Here is an 18,463-nt window from a genome sequence, read left to right as displayed (position 1 = left end):
CAGCAGCAGCAGCCAGATCTCTGACCATCACTCACCCAAAGCCAGTATCTAGCAGCCCATTATATGGGTTGAAGCCAGTAGGCATAGCTTGCTGGCAGTAGGTGGAGTCATAAGTACACCCAAAAAATAGCAAACTCTATTGAAAACAATAGTAAAAGTTTATTAGAAATAATGGACTGCCTATGCGTGGTCCATCTCTAAAAAGTCAAAAGCTGTTCCAGTTGGATAGGCAGTGCCTTAAAAGGTGGAGGACAAAAGATTTTTTTTTTACTTGACAGCTTTTTAATTTATTTGAGAGAGTCCCATATGTAGATATAAATATAATGAAATCAAAACTGAATATCACTATAACAGCTTCAAGAATTATTGTAGCTGGTAAAAACAGCATGAATAAAGGCTGTATTTTGTGCTAATTTTTCTACACTGTTCTACACAATATTTCAGTGAGGATATCCTGTGTACTGATGGGTTAATCTTAACTGTTGTAATCTGCCTTGGGAAGCCTGGCATTATAAAGATTGGAAATAAACTCTCCTTTCATTGGGGTACATAGAATCATATCTTCACTTCATCTCTTTTGTACAAATGGGTTATGTTCTGAGCATGTTTCAGGGGCAAGTGGTTTTCATAAGTAAAAAAATAAAAATAAATATTTTATTTAATGCAGATCTCTCATTTGTTTAAACCTAACTAAATGGGCTATAATCCCCTACTGCAGTCCATTAGTTTTCTTCTATTTTGTCCTTATGATAAATTATACTGTGACAAAACTGGAAATACAGTGAGACAGAATAATAGAGTTCAATAATATCCACAACTTATGAATTACATTTGGATAATAACTGAGAAAATGCTGTTGAAAACTGACTTCAAGAAGAAACAAATATATATCACAGAACTGGAAAATGTTGGCACAATTAGACTGACTTTGGACTTCTGCATGACGGTAGCTCTTCCTTCATTATTTAATATATTTATTTTAAATAGTAGTAATAACAGACTTATACAGTCTGTGCCAGAGCCGGTGGCAGGAGGCGGGGCTGGTGGTTGGGAGGCGGGGATAGTGCTGGGCAGACTTATACGGTCTGTGCCCTGAAGAGCACAGGTACAAATCAAAGTAGGGTATACACAAAAAGTAGCACATATGAGTTATCTTGTTGCAGGTCTTTTTCTGCTGTCATCTACTATGTTACTATGTTTTTTTAACCAATATTAACTGCATTTTTATAATATACCACTGCATACCACAAAACAAAAGGAGCAAGTTCCCACAAACCATATTTCTCTTTGATCTAGGCACAGGAAAAAAAAGATTTTAAATGCTCCCAGTTTTCAACCTAATTCATGTTTAATGTGGGATATAACTGCCATAAATAAATAGGCAGAAACTCTGAATGTTGAGCACCTGGTTCTCATAACATGATGTCTGTTTTAGTGTCCCTTTACCAGGAGAAAAAAAAAATCTCTGCACGAAAATAACACAAGCTAAGGTGTCCCCTCCAAATGACACACTGATTACGATTTATAACAAATTACTTCTCTACCTATGAAGTTATTCCGTTATCATACTTCCTCTGTGTACATCCGTATGCTGCACAGGCTGGCATGCTTGAAAACAGAAGTGAGATTAAATAAAAATCAATAAAGAATGACAACGTGAATGCAGGCGCTCATAGGTTTGTTTGCTTTGTTTTCAGTGTACACAGAACGACGGCTTCGCGGAGAAGGGGAAACTTAGATCAACCTAAGTGTCTTCAATTTTTTGACGTCATGCCATCTCGTGCAACGCATTATCCCAGCTCTCTCAAGATGGCAAGTGCCCCGCCCTCCACACTACGTTCTTCGTGACGTCACGCCGGCCGGCGGCAGGAAGGCAGTCAGAGGAGAGGAGCAGGAACCAGGATGGCGGCGTCCAAGGTGATACAGGACATGCCCCCGTCGGGGGGCTATGGGCCTATCGACTACAGACGGAACCTGCCACGGAGAGGCCTGTCCGGTGAGGGCTTAGTGGGTGCATAACCCGAAGTGTGCTATTACGTAGGAGGAAGATTGCAGCACAGTGTATCCTCTGGGGGGGGGGGGGGGGAGAGATAGATTACATCCTTCCGTTGCAGCCGGGGAGGGGGAGAGACATTAGTACATCTGGGCTTCCCAAACCTGTCCTGCGGATTTTAGGGTCTCCAATATGAATATGCACATTTATCTTATGCATATTCATGTGGAGATTAGGGAGAGCTGATGGGCTCTGGGGTGCTTAGGACAGGTTTGCAACAAGCCCTGAGTTATGTAATGCAGTTTATTTATCATTATCGGGTGTATAATTGTGCCTACCTGCTCCCCCCCCCTGTATGGTATGGAAGTAAGTAAGTATGTAAGGCAGTTTCTTTTTAAATCCATTTTATTGAGTTATACAAAAACACTGGTAAGAAGGTAAACCCCAGTATAAACATCAATGAAATACATAGGTATAACATGTGAAAGGGGCTGTTTAATGTGGTATTCCCCCTCCCAATTCTGGTAAATAAATAGGAAGAAGTAGACAACTTCCTGGAGAGGGTGGTGGATGACTGGAATGTTCTTCCATGTAGAATCTCAAATAGTAGCAACAGTGGAGGAGTGACCTAGTGGTTAGGGTGGTGGACTTTGGTCCTGGGGAACTGAGGAACTGAGTTCGATTCCCGGCACAGGCAGCTCCTTGTGACTCTGGGTAAGTCAATTAACCCTCCATTGCCTGCCGCAATGAGCCTGCCATGAGTGGGAAAGCGCGGGGTACAAATGTAACATAAATAAATAAATGATGGGTGGTTTAGAGTTAAAAAAAAAAAAAAAAAAAAGAAACTAATGAAGTCCACATTTACACACAGTCATCCACTCCCAGATATCAGTCCCAACTGCATTTCCGTTTTTTAATTTGTCAGAAATTAATCCATTATAGCAGCAGGAATTTCAGATTCCAAAGACTACACCGGGCTATTTTGATTCTCTAACAATTGTTCTTTAAAAGAACCTTCTCAAACTCTGCTACACATTTGCTAATTTTGATGGCATAATTACTTTTTTTTTAATTCTAAATTCTCCCTTGGACCGTACCTGTTTTATTTTTTTAGATTAAAAATTATATTTCTTTGGTTTATGACTGTCCTTCAGCTGTCCTTACATGTATCAGTCTAATATCCTTGTATGGTAGCATCCTTTTTAAATTGCAAACTGAAGTAGCAGATATTTTTTTTAGTTGTCAAAGGAAAAAATATCATTAAAATAGTACTTAGATTATTTTTATTCAAAAGTTTTAATTTTCTTAAAACTTTGTTTAGCCGCACTCATCCTTCCTTTAGACTTCCTTTAGTCATCCAGACTCCGCCCCTTCTGCCTCGCTTCACCTTATGCCTGGAACAGACTTCCCGAGCCCATACGCCATGCACCCTCCCTGCCCATTTTCAAGTCCTTACTCAAAGCCCATCTCTTCTCCCTTGCTTTTGGCGCCTAGCCACTCTACACTGACTACATAGCTTGTTACCTTTAGATTGTAAGCTCTCTTGAGCAGGGACCATCCTTCCCCACGTTTAAACTTGTACAGCGCTGCGTAACCCTGGCAGCGCTATAGAAATGCTAAGTAGTAGTAGTAGTAGTAGTAACTGCTGGTGACCATTCAAAAAGATGTGGAATAAACACAAAGGTTTCCTACAAAGATGGAATAAAGTATTGAGCGTTTCCACTCACAGTAAAACTTATTTAACTTTTACACTTTAAAGAATCAAAGAAATGAAACCCCACCAAAGAGGGTTTTGAACTGTGCTGGGCATCAACCACAACTCTAAAGATAAAAGGGTGGGGGGGGGGGGAGAGAAAGAACTCATACGTAGTTGCAGGTACGAGCCCTGCCATCTTTCAGGTCTTTAACTATTGGCATTTACTTTGTCGGTATCTTACTATGTCCCCTCCAGTATTACATGGAGATGGGGCGAGCATCACATTTCCTCTTCCTTCCCATGTAATATCAGAAGGAAGGGGTGAAGGTGTCAGCCAGAACTGAGGAGCTAGGGCATTGGTTTTTTTTTTTTTTTTGTTAGTTTTTTTCTATAGTCTCATGTTTTTTATGCTTTCCTTTATTTTAATCCTCCTTCAGTCATTCTCCCTTTCTGGACTCCTCCTTTCTCTCTCTCTCTCCTGTTTCCAAGTGCCCTCCTTGTAGGCATAATCTCCTGCTTCTGGCCTGCTTACTACAGTGATCAGATTTCTTTGATGGGCCTCACCATCATCATGACCAGGAGCTGTAGCTTCTGCTGCGCTCAACAACCTAAGCCTTATCCTCTGACAGTAGTGCTGTATGGTCTCTAGATCCTGCCAAGGTTAATCACCACAGTACTTCACCCAATTTCAACTGGCACCAGGGTCAGACAACCTGGTGGTTGGGATTTTTTTTCTGCTCTGCTTTAAAAGCATGTAAAATTATGTATCTGATATTACGTGAGAGGATGTAGCAAGATGTTCCTCTTGTATTACATGACTCTATTGGGCATACATAAAATAGTATTACGCAGTCCAAAAAGAAGGCAGAATACACATTTCAAAGAGTAGAAGGTCTTTAATCCAGCAAAATCAAGATTACAGTAACCCAATGTGAATTGCGTTTTACCTCAACAATAGGCTGTGTTGGGCAAAAGTAATCCGGTCAGTCATATAAAACTTGTTCATAAAGAGAATATAACCAGGATCATTCAATCAGCAGTACTCGAAGGAAGCACACAGATGGTAGCACCAGCTAGTGTCAGGCAACTGGTTAATAGTAGTAGTTTGTTTATGAAGATTAATGTGTCCTCAGTTTTGGCTTGTTTCTCGGATATAACACCCCCTTCACATTTTTGCATCAGATCAAATATAGTAATAGAAAAGATTGAATTTGAGCCTTTTATTTGAAATGTCTTTCCCATGTGGGTAGCTGTAGGGTCCTGTGACATTTGCCAGCACATCTTGCATAATGTCTAGAATGGTGTAGACCCGGGACAACAGTGTTGATGAATTTGGAGCCAGGTGGCAGGTCTAGAAATTAATATTCTGTGTGTCACATATCCTGCCTGGGTTGTGGGGAGCCCCCAAATTGGCATGCAGAGCTGCAGCTTGGTGGAGTTGGTGGATCCTGAGCTCTCACATGGGCCTTTCCTCTCTACTCTGCAGGTTACAGCATGTTTGCAGCTGGTATTGGTGTTTTGGTCTTTGGATTTTGGAGAATATTCACATGGAACAGAGAGAGGAGGTATGCCAAGCTCGAAGAGCACTCCTGGATCCCTCAATACATATTTTTGTTCTGACACAGCCTTTATATCACTTTGTTTGTAGGCGCTTCCAGATAGAGGACCTGGAGACTCGCATTGCCCTCTTTCCCCTCCTTCAGGCAGAAAAGGATAGAAGGCAAGACTTATTTTTTTATGTAAAATATTTACACCTTTTATTTTTTATGGAAAATAGTTGTAATCTGTTAGACTTTTGTTAAAACATGTGCAGAATGGATAACCTAGCTATACTAACAATAATAAGGTTTCCCTAATACACTTCCAGGAACAGCATCAGCAGCTGCCCTGTGCTTCTGAGGCTGCAGTATCCCTAATTGCCACCAGGGGACAGAGTTTGCCTACCTTTGCTCTAGTTAATGTTAGTAGCATATCTAGTTATCTTGGGTTCCACAAGGCTTTGAAAACTTGGATCTTTGAAAATGTTTTTTTTAATAGGTCTTGCTTCCTTGCTGTATGGATCACTGCTGTATTAACAGTAATTAATTGTGTAATGCTATTATTTTTTTTAAATTTATTATGTATTTCTTTGTTCTTTATTTTAATTAAATGTGCACTGCTTTAAAACTTTGGTATCAAGCGGTATATTAATTTTTTTTAATTGGGATTTATTAACTACCTTTATGAAGATTTACCCAAGGTAAATCAGGTACAGCAGGTACAGTTTAACATAAAACTTACAATTTTATTAACAACATAACAATAGTAAAATGACCAAATATAAAATAAATACAATAAATGAGGTAAACTTGAAAACTACTACTTATCATTTCTATAGCGCTACAGAAAACAGTACATTGAGTCCTAATAATAGGACTACCATGAAACTATAAAAAAATAAACAAGGTAATAAATCCAATCCAATTTCCCTATCTCTTGTAGTTACAATTTATTTTTCCTTGACCCCTTAGAAACTGAGGTCCTGCCTGCACTTCAGGGGAATCTATGATTCAGCTGTGCCTCTTAGAGAAAAGTGTTAAAATATTCCAAGGATAGTCTTAAAACTTAGATCCAAAACAATACAGTGCTGCCTTTGTCACAACATGTAATTGTGTCACTGTATAGTAGTCCAAAACTCTCTGGGCATTCTGTGTCCTAAGTAAAAGTACCTCCTGCATCCATTAAGCTCTTGTATCATCACATGACAGGTGTGTGCCTGAGAAATGTATTATGGAATCCTGGGATGGTTGTCTCCCATTACAGCACTGAATGTTGTATAATTTTGCAATTTGCCTCTGCTGGTAATTTAATTGCCCTGCTGTTACCCATCCCTAGACCTAGGTCCATGTATATGAACAGTGAGGGTGTCTTGGAGTCTGTGTGGGCTGAGAAATAAAAGAATTGTGCTAAGTGTTTGAGACTGCACAGATCTCTTCTTCAGACAAAAACATGGGTCTTGCCTCAAATGTAAGTCAGGGCAGAAGGATTCTGTTCCAGTAACATTCATGATGAGCTTGTTAAGTGCAGGCTTTGTGTGGGACATTTACATGGTGAAAGCTAGGAACTGCCATATGAGCTGAACTGAGAGCTGCTCTCCCTTCTGTGCAGACTTCTGCGGCAGATGAGGATGAACCTGGAAGAGGAAGCTATCATCATGAAAGATGTTCCTGGCTGGAAGGTTTGTGCTGTCAGCTCCCCTCTCTCCTTCCTGCATCTTCCCCTGATGAGGCGAGATTGATGGAATGCAGTGTTTCTTTACATTTGGTTTGGTTTCTTTGCATCTTGTTTTATTCAGATTTTCTAAAAATTACAGACACCATCAACTAAGATTTGCCGCAAGACACATGTACAATCATTGCTACACTCGGCATAATGTAGACCACAAGAGGTGGTCAGATGTAGCTTATATCCATCTGAGTGACAGCAGCTTGTAGCCACTTGACTCAAAGTGTTTGCTGTTTGACAATGCAGCACAGGTAGCAGCCTCTGTAGAAAACACAGGTGAAGCTCTGTACATTTACAAGTCACTGAAAACTTCATTAAAAACTTAAGAGGTCTCAATTACATCTTGCATTCGGGCACTTCTGAGTTCAGTGAAGGGTGGTTGTGCTCTCATTTTCCCATATTCCCTTTTCACAGAACTGGAGCATTGTTCATTTCCAAGAGCAATAGAAAGGCCTGATTTGCTAGATTTGAAATACCAGCTAACTATCCTTCCCAACCCCTCTTAATATGGGGGCGTTTCTATCACCTGTGGAAGCAATTTCTCTCTTACACACATTTCCTCTGGTCTAGCTCTCATATAATTAAGCATAACCGGTGTCAGATGTGACTGATCCACCGTTCTGCACTGTGATTCTCTGCATTAAGATTTAACCTGTGAACCGCTGTGCATTCATCCTCATAATTAATTGTACCAAACTCCCACAAGTTCTGATGTGCTGTTCAGCTTGCAGTATTTTATAAAATTTATCAGGTTTTGCATTGAGTGCAAATTTTCCAAGTATGTGAATGAGACATGAAGAAGCTGTGTCTGTGTATGAGCGAAAGTGAAACTTTGGTTTCCCGTGTGCATGAGACAGCTGAGAGAGAGAGATCAGTGTGTGTATGAAGCTGAAGCTTTGTCTGCCCTTTACCCCCCCCCCCCCCCCCCCAGGAAAAATAATGGTCTGAATGTGGTTAGAAAGTGCCAAGTGCCCCTTGAGTAAATATTTCTCCATTTTTAAGGAAAAATAAATCTTAAAGTATTTGCTTTCTAAACCATTCTGGAAAGAAAGCCGTGTAAGAAAGTGAATGTTCTGCTTCCTGTTACTCTCTGCGCAGGTCAGTGACTCCCTCTGGAGAAGGGGATGAGCTGTTCTGCAGGAGCTGTGGCTGCACTTTTAGAAAGGATCTGTCTCTTTCTCTTTGCAGGTTGGAGAGTCTGTCTTCCATACTGACCGTTGGGTGAATCCATCCCTAAATGAGCTGTACAATCTTAGGCCCCGGGAAGAGCTCGTTCACGAACGCTTTGGCTTCCAGTGGTATGTGTAGCGCCCCTCCCAATGGACCACCCGCTGAACTGTATATGTGTCCAAACCGAGTGTGTGTTGTGAAGGAGTGAGCTTAATAAAACAAGGCTTTATGTTTTTTGATGAATTTCTGTGTGGAGTGAATTTTGTTTCAGACATTGCATTGTGTGTAATGAAGAAAGTTTCAGAAGTGTATCTTCATGTGCTGCAGCAGATCTGTTCTAGCAGATGTTGATGCATCTACCTACAGAGCTATTTACGTGCTGCCTATTTTGAGGCTACTGGATGTCCCTGGATGTCATCTTTTCCTTTCCTTCTAGCCATACCTAGCCTAAGGAGCAGGAGACAGAGCTATGATTGGAGCCTAGATCCCATTTATTTTATAGTATTGAAGCAGATACCTGTCACAGGAAGACAGGGAATAGATTTATATGTGAGAGAAAGGAGAGGGCATTGGCTATGTCAGCTAGAAGAGCTTCTCAGGTCTTACCTACACAAGGTAAGCCTGTGGTACTCCCCAGCTTCCCCTACCTCTGCCCTGCAGAAGCATTTATCTGTTTCATTTTATAATGTCCTGTATAAAGCAAATGTATGGAGTGCAATAATATACAGTACATTGTGGACTTTTAAACGAATTTGAGAAATGGATGTTATCTTCTGACTCTGAACCTCTGAGGGACACGTTGCCTCTGTCTCTTTTTTGCAAAGTTTCTGGTTTAGGATGCAAGATGTTATACTAATGTAACATGCTGAAGCAAGTGAAAAGCCTCCAGAGAGAAGCAGAGAAGATTTAGCACCCCCCCCCCCCCTCCCTCAATCCTCCAGCATGGGAGAGGCAGAGTCTCTCTCCACTTGTGCAGCCTAAGTGTTGCACTCTTTCACCGCTGCAGTATGCCAAGCAAGGCAAATGTCTGGAAAATGCAGAACATTCACAGGCACCTAGAATGTCGCCCATTTTTACCCACGGGAGGAGAGGCTTTTTTTTTTTAATTTCTCATATTGCCCTGTGAGGACTTCTGACTTTTTTCAAGACCCTTTCCCTCTGTCTTTTTAATTTTCACAGACTTTGGTACTTGTAGATACAGCCTTCAATCCCCATGGAAAGGGGAGAGAGCATGCTTTGAGGCTTAGCACAGACTGGTGGTGGTGGGGGGGGGGGGGGGGTTGAGTGAAGGGTGCTTACTCTGTGTTACTGAATGGACACCAACATGATCTGCTCTGCTTTCTCATCTCTGTCCGCCACCACCTGTGAAATTTCTTCCCATCAGCATCTAGCTGCTGCAAAGTTGCTAAGCAACAGAAACTGCCAAAGTAGTGATGTAGCTGAGCTGCAGCAAGAGAATGGTCTGTGGCCCCCTGGTGATGGGAGGGGGGGAGCCAGCATCTGCTGTCTCTCCAGCCTGGGGCGTTTCTCCCCCTTCTCTTTTGGATGATCTGTGACTGCACTGAACACTCTGAAGATGCTGTTTATAAGCATAACCTTTCAGTTCTCCCGGTTTTGTTACAGCCCCCCCCCCCCCCCCCCCCCCCCAAAGTGCTGTTGTAGTCCAAACACAGGAAGACCTTCACTCATCACACCCACTCCATCTGTCACGCCACTTAAGGGTTTTCTAAAATGCCCTATATTCAATTATCCTCTCCTTTCCAGCACTTCTGGGAACAGTATCAGCCACCTAAGGTACATTGAGGGTCTTGCCACAGGACAAATTTGAGCTCTTGTGGCGAAGGTGGAGCAAAGGGGCTAAAGAAAAGAGCTGAAAAAAAAGCAAAAAAAAAACCCACCAGATATTAGTGTCTCGGAAATTTCTGTAGCGAGAGCTACTGAGTGATCTGCTTCCTAGATAAAGAGTGTCCACTTTAAAGATTAATAAATAAGAAAAACATTTTGACTAGCTTTCAGAATCCAAGAATTTCCTTCCTCTCGGGTGTTCCTAGAGGGAAATATTATATTAGACTGATCCTGGCTTTCTGGCACCACTGACCTGCTCCTATACCTCCCTTCCTAGTTCTGATGTCCCATGGAAGCAGCAGGGACTGCAAGTCCCAGTGCACTGGAGATGAGCTGAAAAGGCAGAACTGGTCTAAAATCTCACTGAAGGAACTGGTCACCTAGTCACTCTCATTCCAGCAACTGTCACTAAGGCACACTGGGCACTTTGAGTGGCTGTAAAATACATTGATGGAAAGTGGAGAGAAACGGCTTAAGAGGTGTCTGTCCTGGACAGGTAGAGCCTGTAAAGGAGAAAAGGCAAGGGGTAAACCCATAGTAATTTTGTATTGCAGACAATAGTCAGACTAGGTAAGTGCTATGTGAGTCGCTGGTTTCACATCATCAGCCTAGCTGTGGGGTAAATCTGCTGGTGATTGCAGCCCATCAAGATTTCCCCAGGCACTTTTGCACAGGAGACCTCAGGTGTCAGTTCTGTGGGTGGGTGAGCACCCCAATATTGAGCAAACTCCATGACTTTGTCCAGAAGGGGATAATTTCCATTGGGTTTAGCGCTCACAGTCTTGAAATGTTGGCTCCTATGCCTCAGTGTGAGACTCTTTTTGGAATGATAAGACCCTCTCAACCTTTAAAGTGCATGCAGGCTGCACTCTTAACCTTTGGGTACAGTCAGCACAGTGGCACCACCTCCATTGGTTTGAGGATATCCAAATATCTCAAATGCATTCAGGTGTTGAGTCCAAGAGAAATTGGGCCGGGAATTACTGTCATTGCTATTGCTTGTTGGACTTGAAACACTGACAGAATCATGGCACATGCAGGTAGTGAGATACTACAGCCCAGTTTGGGATTGGTTAGATTGCAGTTTCCTCTTGAAGATAGGTGACTGATCCTGGTTTTGGAACTTGCATTGCAAAACATTATGGGATTTGTAGTTACTTCTTTCATTCCACATCAGCTCTAGACATACCAGGCTGCATCAGGTGTGTGTGATATAATTAAGGCTTCTATTCTTAGGTGTTTATTCATTGTAAATTTAACTGTTTATTTTCCAGCTAATTTGAAGTTCTTTGAGGGAACAGCAGAAAATAAGTGTTTATTGGTTCTTTCACACTACAGGTCCCATTACTGGTACCTTTTCCAGTTAAATGTAATATGTATGTTTGTCACTTAAGAGTTGTCTTCACAGAAAAGGCACAGAAACTGAATTTAGGATACAAGACAAGCTGGGGAGGGAGGAGAGAGTACTAGGGGAAGAGGTATTTCTCCATCCAGTAACCACTTATAACACCCCCAATGCAAAGAAATTAAAATATCAGTGTTCATCAGTTAAAGCCCTAATTATAATCTAGTGCTGTTACCCAATTTCTGGAGAGAAATTTTGGAACATAACTGCTCAGCGCTGTCATCCACGCTAGACCAGGCAGCTCTGTCTAGCTTTCCCTGTCACAGATTGCCACATATCATGCTCTGGTTAACTGAGGGTTAATTCCCAGCCTTTCTCTCTTCCTTTTTTTTTTTTTTTTAATGCTCTTCATCAGTAAAGACTTCCAGGACTGGCTCACCAATGGCTGTCCCTGCCTGCAGCAGCTCCTCCTCCCTGGCTGCTGCTCTTGCTATGGTGTCTTGATGGAAATAGAGAGCTGTGAGCCAGCCCCTGCTTCAGTGCTCTCCCCCTGCTTTTAAGGTGTGTGCGTGCATCCGGAGCAAGCACTTGCACAGCTCCTGGGAAGGATGAGCTGCCCCTCCACCTGGAGCAGGGACAGGTATGACCCCATCAAACTTCTCAGGTAAGTGACTTCCCCCACCCCCCTATCTGCAGAACAGGAAATAAAGGGGAGAGGTGTATCTTTCTCAGCCTGCATTTGGGTGCAGCTAGAGCCTGATTGGTTTTTAGAAAGACCTCTATGATAGTTGCTTGCAAAGTCCTAGCTGGGGTGGGTCTGCAAATCACCCCCTTTGTAACAGGGCTAGAAACATTTCATATTTGACTCCTTAAGAGCCAACTTTTCAAAATGATTGGGGGTGCTAAACTCAACATAAGTGAATGCTCCCTGGTCAGAGTAATGGAATTTGTTCAATATTGGGGTTGCTCAAGTACCTACAGCACCTACAGAGCTGACATCTGTTTGACTAACTTGGTAGCCCAGGCAGACTTTCTACTGGTTTTTCCTTCTTTCCCAAGTTCTCCCCTGCAGTGTTCTCAGGGAGATCCATAGAGTTTGTGTAAATAAGATTGGATTGATTTCAGGAGTGGTATTTATGTTCAGAATAACAACTTTTTAAGTTTACAGCACGGGCAAGGGACAACATATGCTCTGGATGAGAGTGGGACGTGGAACAGGAGCAGCGTTACCCCAAACATATGAAGATATCTTTTAATATTTGTGCAGGAAAGGAACAGAGACCTTTTGTTGGATGACACTTTCACTACTATTCCAAGAGTGGGACCAGCAGTGGGGAAGAGAGTTCTCACTGAATGTAGTTTTACTAGGGGTGAGGAGAGGAGAGCTGTAATTAGGCGAGTTTGCATCTGGCAGAGAAAGAAGCCTGCCTCTGGCCTTTCCTTGATAAAGGTGGAGCTCAGAACACCACTGTTGTGAGCTTGTAATCCTTTTAGTGATGTCACAATCAGTCAGTAGTGATGTCATATCTACATTATTCTGAAGTCACTGTAAGCTGCCTATGATCTAAATTATAGTTATCAAAAGTATAGGACAGTGTGAGCTGTTTGAGTGTGACTGGATTTTGAAGCCCTTGCTGCAGTGATTTGCTCGGGTACTGAGGATACCACACTGGCAGAAAAATGTTACTGCAAACTCACTACCCACAGTGATGGGTGGTGTGGCTTTATAGCTAGAAACCTTCTAAAAGGAAGAAGGTCCAGGGTGGGGAGAAGAGACATGTGGACTTGAAGCTTTTTATTTTCTATTAGTAAAAAAGGCCCGTTTCTGACACAAATGAAACGGGCGCTAGCAAGGTTTTCCTCGGAGTGTGTATGTTTGAGAGAGTGTATGTGAGAGTGACTGTGTGTGAGAGAGAGTGAATGTGCAAGTGTGTGTGAGAATGAGAGTGTGTGCAAGTGCGTATGTGAGACAGTGTGAGAGAGAGTGTGTTTCACACAGATACAGTGTGTGCGAGAATGAGAGTGTGCAAGTGCGTATGTGAGACAGTGTAAGAGAGAGTGTTTCACACAGATACAGTGTGTGCGAGAGAGAGAGAGAGAGAGTGAGTGTGTGTGTGAGACACAGACTGTCTGTGAGACTGAGTGTATGAGACCAAGAGAATGTGTGTATGACACATAGAGAGTGAATGTGATACAGTGTGAGACATAGAGTGTATGAGAGACAGTGTGTGAGAGTGAGAGAGAGAAAGACATTGTGAGAGAGAGAGTGTGTGTGTGTGACAGAGATACCTCCCCCCCTCTGGTGTCAAGCCCCCCCTCTCTCTCTCTGGTGTCTGAGCGTTACTGTGCAGGACGCTGAGCTCTGGCTGTGCTTCAAGGAACTGACCAATCCTATTTAATAGAATGCACCTCCAACGTTCTGAAGCCGAGAAACCTCGTGTGGTTGGTCACTTCTGCTTGTGACGAACCCAGAAGTACGTGATGTCAATTCATGAGATGGATACAGAGAGCAGGAATGCCTCAGCCATGCAGTCAGCTTCAGAATGTTGGAGGTGCGTTTTATTATATAGGATAATGTACCTCATTGCCATAGGAGTTAAGCCTTGTCTCTGACTGGAGGAGGGGAGAGGAAGGGATTTTATATACTGCTTTTCTGTGGTACAATCAAAGCGGTTTACATTTATTATATGCAGGTACTTTTTCTGTCCCTAGTGGGCTAAGTTTTGAAAAGAAAGCCGTCTGCTCAGGCTTTGGCTGGGGGTTGACACTTACTGATTCTTATCTTCATTCAGTGGGGGCTGAAGTGGTACCAATAACCCATTATATAGAGACTAAAGTGTCCTTCTGATGCTAATAAGTGAATTTAAGGAACTTTACAGCCACATATATAGAAAATCTGATGAGATAACTATACTTTGACTATCCCTTTAAAGCATTATGAAAAGTCCAGGAAGCTGGATCCTGTAGCCACCTGCCTGCAATACAGCCACATGTAATCTATGTGTTCAGGGGAAACTTTTTCATCTCCCTCCTTCATGCCCTAGTGCTGCTTCCAGCTCATTCTATGCTGTCAGGGGACTGAGTCCACCTTTGGTTCTCAGCTGCTGTCTGTGATGTTTTCTGCAGTACAGAGGAGAAGGAGGGCGGTGCAGGAGTGAGTGGACCGGATTGCTTCTCTTGATGTGGAATTTAGTTGGTAGCCATGAATCATCACAACTGTAAAGTTAAGCATGCTACTGGAAGGGCAGCAGATAATGTATTTGTATAGGGGCATTGGTAGACAAACTTGTCTTATTGCACTAAGTAAGTCCCTGAACAAGTCTTTGGAGACTCATATTCATTTTAAAGATAGACTGAGACTTTTGTGGTGTGAGGTTAGGGATGAGGGATTCTGTCATGCTGTTTGGGTCTTCCTGAATCCCACAAGCCTTCACAGTTGGATATTTAGAGTCCTATAGGAATCATCACACTCACTAAGAGGGGCAGTGTGTCACTGTGTCACTTACTGTACATGGAGGAGATGTGGCATTCCTTATGGCTGTCCAAAATCCCACAATCTCTTCCTACCCCTTCCCCCACAGATGGGCCAACAGAAAGGTCTGACAAGCTGATTGTGATATGAGATGAGGTAGTAGTGTTCAGCCCCCTCTCCAAAAAAGCTATTCCTGGTACACCAGCAGTTGGAATACTTTCCTGGAATGGCTGGTGGGGCTAAACTGAGAATGGACCTTAAAAAGTCAGGCGATAAACAAAGGGGAACCTTACTTAAAAAAAAATCAAGGGATAGTAGGAGCTAGTGCTATCACAGACCATGGGAGTAAACCACACAGAGCAGCACTTATGACTTTAACAGCAGAAGTATAGTTGCATTTGGCTTTCAAGAAGGAATTGGGGCAACCTGCATGGAATGACTGTGGTTAAAACCACACTTTTTGGAGCAAGGGGAAGCTGGATGTTTTGGACAGCGGTCTTTTTGGTTTTTCTGGCTGTGGGTTGTTAGAAAGTATGGTGAGGGATTTGGATGTAGGATGAAGTGTTGGTCTTGGAAGAATTGTAGAGGAAAATAAGATTTGAAATGGTCTACCAGTGGAAATGATGAAGGCCTGTACATTAAGAGATCTGGGCATGCTGGGGGCTGATAGGGCAGTGGTAGGTAGGCAGGCAGGAAATAGGTTAAAAAAAAAACAGAGGGGGTGGGATGGGATGGGATGCTGTTGAATTGCATAAGTGGAAGAATCTAAACAAGGCATATTGGATTGGTCTTGTTAGTCTCTTTCTGTTGTCATTTGCTGTGCCACTGTAGTGTGATGGTGATGGTACTTCACTAAATCTTTCTCCTCTGTTGCATGAGATTCCTTCCATGTATGGAATGCATCCTGTCTGCACAGTAATTCCTGTTCCAAAGGCTAAGGATATATCCTAGCTACCAGCCATAGGCAATTGTTGTGTTGTCTTGTGCTTTAGCCCTCTGCCATCCTGCATTGTTTCCCAGGATTTGCCCAGCCAGTCAGGCTTGATTGGAGTCATGTAGAAAAATCCAACTAGTGATTTTGTAACCTAGACCTCAGCTGGTTTCATGACCTTGACATACTGATTTTCTTTTACATCAAGGATTTGCTTTCTATACTACAAACTTTACACATTTAAACAGCATACACTTCTAGTTTTGCTCTGCTTTTCTGCTGTTACATAACATCTTTCAATAATTGGCTTCTAGCCTTTCAAATTCTGAGTTTGGTTCTGTCTCCTACAAGTCAGAGCTGTGCTAAAGGGTTTCTAGACGTTGCTGGAGATCTGGATGCATGGAGCTGACTTTTTTTATGTGGCTTAAAAATGGTAAAACTTCCAGGAAGAAAAAATACAAAGTGCAGGTAGCCTAGAATGCAGGGTATTGGGAGAGGGTGGAAAACCACCCGGTAAGGACAAAGTCAAGGAAGTAGATGCGGTCTCTTTAGCAGGGTTACCTTCCTGGAGCTGTCATCTTATTCATGGAATGATTTTCTCATCTCACCTACTCCACCCTCTCTCCCCAGCATATTCCTGGGCAGACATATTCTGGTTCACTTTTGCTGCTGAATGAGTGTTAGGAGCTCCCTTGGGTGAAGCAACAAACCAGTAGAAATCCAGAGTTGCTGCTGTTTATATGAATACATTTGAATGCTTCATACAGTACTTGAGGCAGAAAGTCTAAAGCAATAATATATGAGAAAAATTAAATGAAAACTGACAGAATGACACCTTTAATGCTCCTTTGTACTTTCCGTGGCTTTCCTGACGTAAGCGATGGTTTCTCTAGCCACTGTCTGCAAATACCTCCTACCTCTGTACTAGTAAATATCTTTTTGGTGATGAAGAGTCAGAGAGCTGACCTCTTTTCTTCTACTAAAAAGCTGTAAACAAAGACCTGGCCATGACATCTATGCTGGAGTGTTCCCAAGTCTGTAACTATGACATACCCGTGGGGGTAAAACTAGTAATAGCTGAAGTCAGGAATGCATAATGTTCAGATCTACTGAGATTAGCATCTTCATGAGAAGCTGAGAGATGCTGGAAATGACCCTTCACTACTACTACCTCTTCCACAGTGACCTCCACTCCCAGCCCCTCCTCATAAAGAACCTTTCCTGATACTTCAGTGCCTAGTGACCCCATGAAAGGGGGGGGGGGGACATTCCTGGTCATGCGTCCCTTCCCTCCTTAAGGCCTAGGTCATCATGGTTTCCTCCAGTAGTGGTACAGGCAAGGGCATTTCATGGTACAGTGAACTGTTGTCCTGTGTTGAGAATGGTTATCTGTCCCTAACAGGAAGGGTGAAATGTATGGAACAATTATAGGGACATAGTCATGTCCTCATCGAAGAGATGTCCTGGTTATGCAGTGCATATAGCTGTCTTTCAATACTACCATGAAGATGGTATACAATTAAGAAACTATATATGCATAAGATATAGGAATCCTTTTACAAAAAAAGTTTTTTTTCAAAATATGCTTAAATGTATGCTCAAATACTAAATTATAAATATAATTATTGTGAAAAGTGTCAGTTCACACGTCAGTCATAATAAACGTGACTGACTGAGTAGAGAACCATCATCGCACTCTAGGCGTTCTCAATTGTGTGGGATCAAACACATTGACCCTGTAAAGCATCCAGCAACAAAGAACCTTGAATAGAATTAAGGGGTATAAGCAGTGGTGTAGGAAGGGCGGTGGGGGCGGTCTGCCCGGGGTACACGCTGCTGGAGGGTGCAGAGAGCAGCCATGCGCCTGTTGGCTCCGCTGGTTCCCTGCTCTCTCTGCCCTGGAACAGGTTACTTCCTGTTCCGGGGCAGAGGGCGCAGGAAGCCAGTGGAGCTGACAGGTGCCTGGCTGCTCTCTGCACCCTCCAGCAGCCAAGAATGCACCAGGGGGGGGGGGGGGCTTGATGCGCCAGGGTGTGTGTGTGTCGTGCTGCACCCTGGGGGGATGGATGCTGCTACACCCGGGGGGGGGGGGGGTGCACAGCGGCGATCCGCCCCGGGTGGCAGCCGACCTAGGATCGCCACTGGGTATAAGTTTATATTTATAATTTCCTATTTATATATTTTGTGATATACAATTAAGAAACACCAACTTGTGCTAAAAAGAATTCATCTAGGGCCCCTTTTACCAAGCTGCAGCAAAAGGGGCCCTGTGCTGGCCTTGTCACGTGTTTTTGATACGCGTCAAGGCCACCTTTAACTGCAGCTGGTAAAAGGGTAGTCTTTCTTTTCTGCAGAAAATGGCCATGTGACAAGTAAAGCACTTGCCACGTGGTCATTTTGGGAGGAGACCTTACTGCCACCCATTGAGGTGGCTGCAAGGGCTCCCATGCTAACCCGGTGGTAACTGGGCAGTGTGTGGCACTGCCTGATTATTGCCGGGTACTCCCTGGCGCTATAAAAATAAATATATTTTTGTAGCGCTGGATATGACGGTGCGCTGGGAGTGAGAAGAACTGCCGGCCTGCTGCGGTAGCCCAGCGGTACTTCCTGTTTAGCAAGCGGTAAGCCCACATTGGCCTTACCTCTGCTTTGTAAAAGGGGCCCCAAATGAACAGTAGGCCCAAAGCATAGTACTTAAACAGGGTATATGGTAGGTATCTGTGACAAGTCAAGAGCAGCAGAGGGAG

The 18,463-nt window shown here is 43.1% G+C and overlaps 2 protein-coding genes across 2 annotated transcripts in view; both read left to right on the top strand.

Annotated features, from left to right (window-relative positions):
• The first annotated feature begins 1,844 nt into the window (after positions 1-1,844).
• Positions 1,845-8,366, top strand: NDUFA13 (NADH:ubiquinone oxidoreductase subunit A13). Its single transcript, XM_030219773.1, has 5 exons — positions 1,845-1,996; positions 5,176-5,254; positions 5,338-5,409; positions 6,837-6,906; positions 8,142-8,366. Exons 1-5 carry the CDS (start codon positions 1,903-1,905, stop codon positions 8,259-8,261), a joined length of 435 nt encoding a protein of 144 aa, XP_030075633.1. The 5' UTR covers positions 1,845-1,902; the 3' UTR covers positions 8,262-8,366.
• Positions 8,367-11,818: 3,452 nt separating this feature from the next.
• Positions 11,819-18,463, top strand: part of YJEFN3 (YjeF N-terminal domain containing 3) — a 75,793-nt gene continuing 69,148 nt past the window's right edge. Inside the window, exon 1 of the mRNA XM_030219056.1 lies at positions 11,819-11,977. Within this exon, the coding sequence (XP_030074916.1) occupies positions 11,922-11,977 (56 nt within the window). The 5' untranslated portion in view covers positions 11,819-11,921. The remainder of the gene's footprint in view (positions 11,978-18,463) is intronic.

This window comes from Microcaecilia unicolor, chromosome 11, assembly GCF_901765095.1.
Source record: "Microcaecilia unicolor chromosome 11, aMicUni1.1, whole genome shotgun sequence".
Taxonomy (NCBI): Eukaryota; Metazoa; Chordata; class Amphibia; order Gymnophiona; family Siphonopidae; genus Microcaecilia; species Microcaecilia unicolor.
Note: the sequence above shows the minus strand (reverse complement) of the source record. Positions and strands in the feature narration are given on the sequence as shown.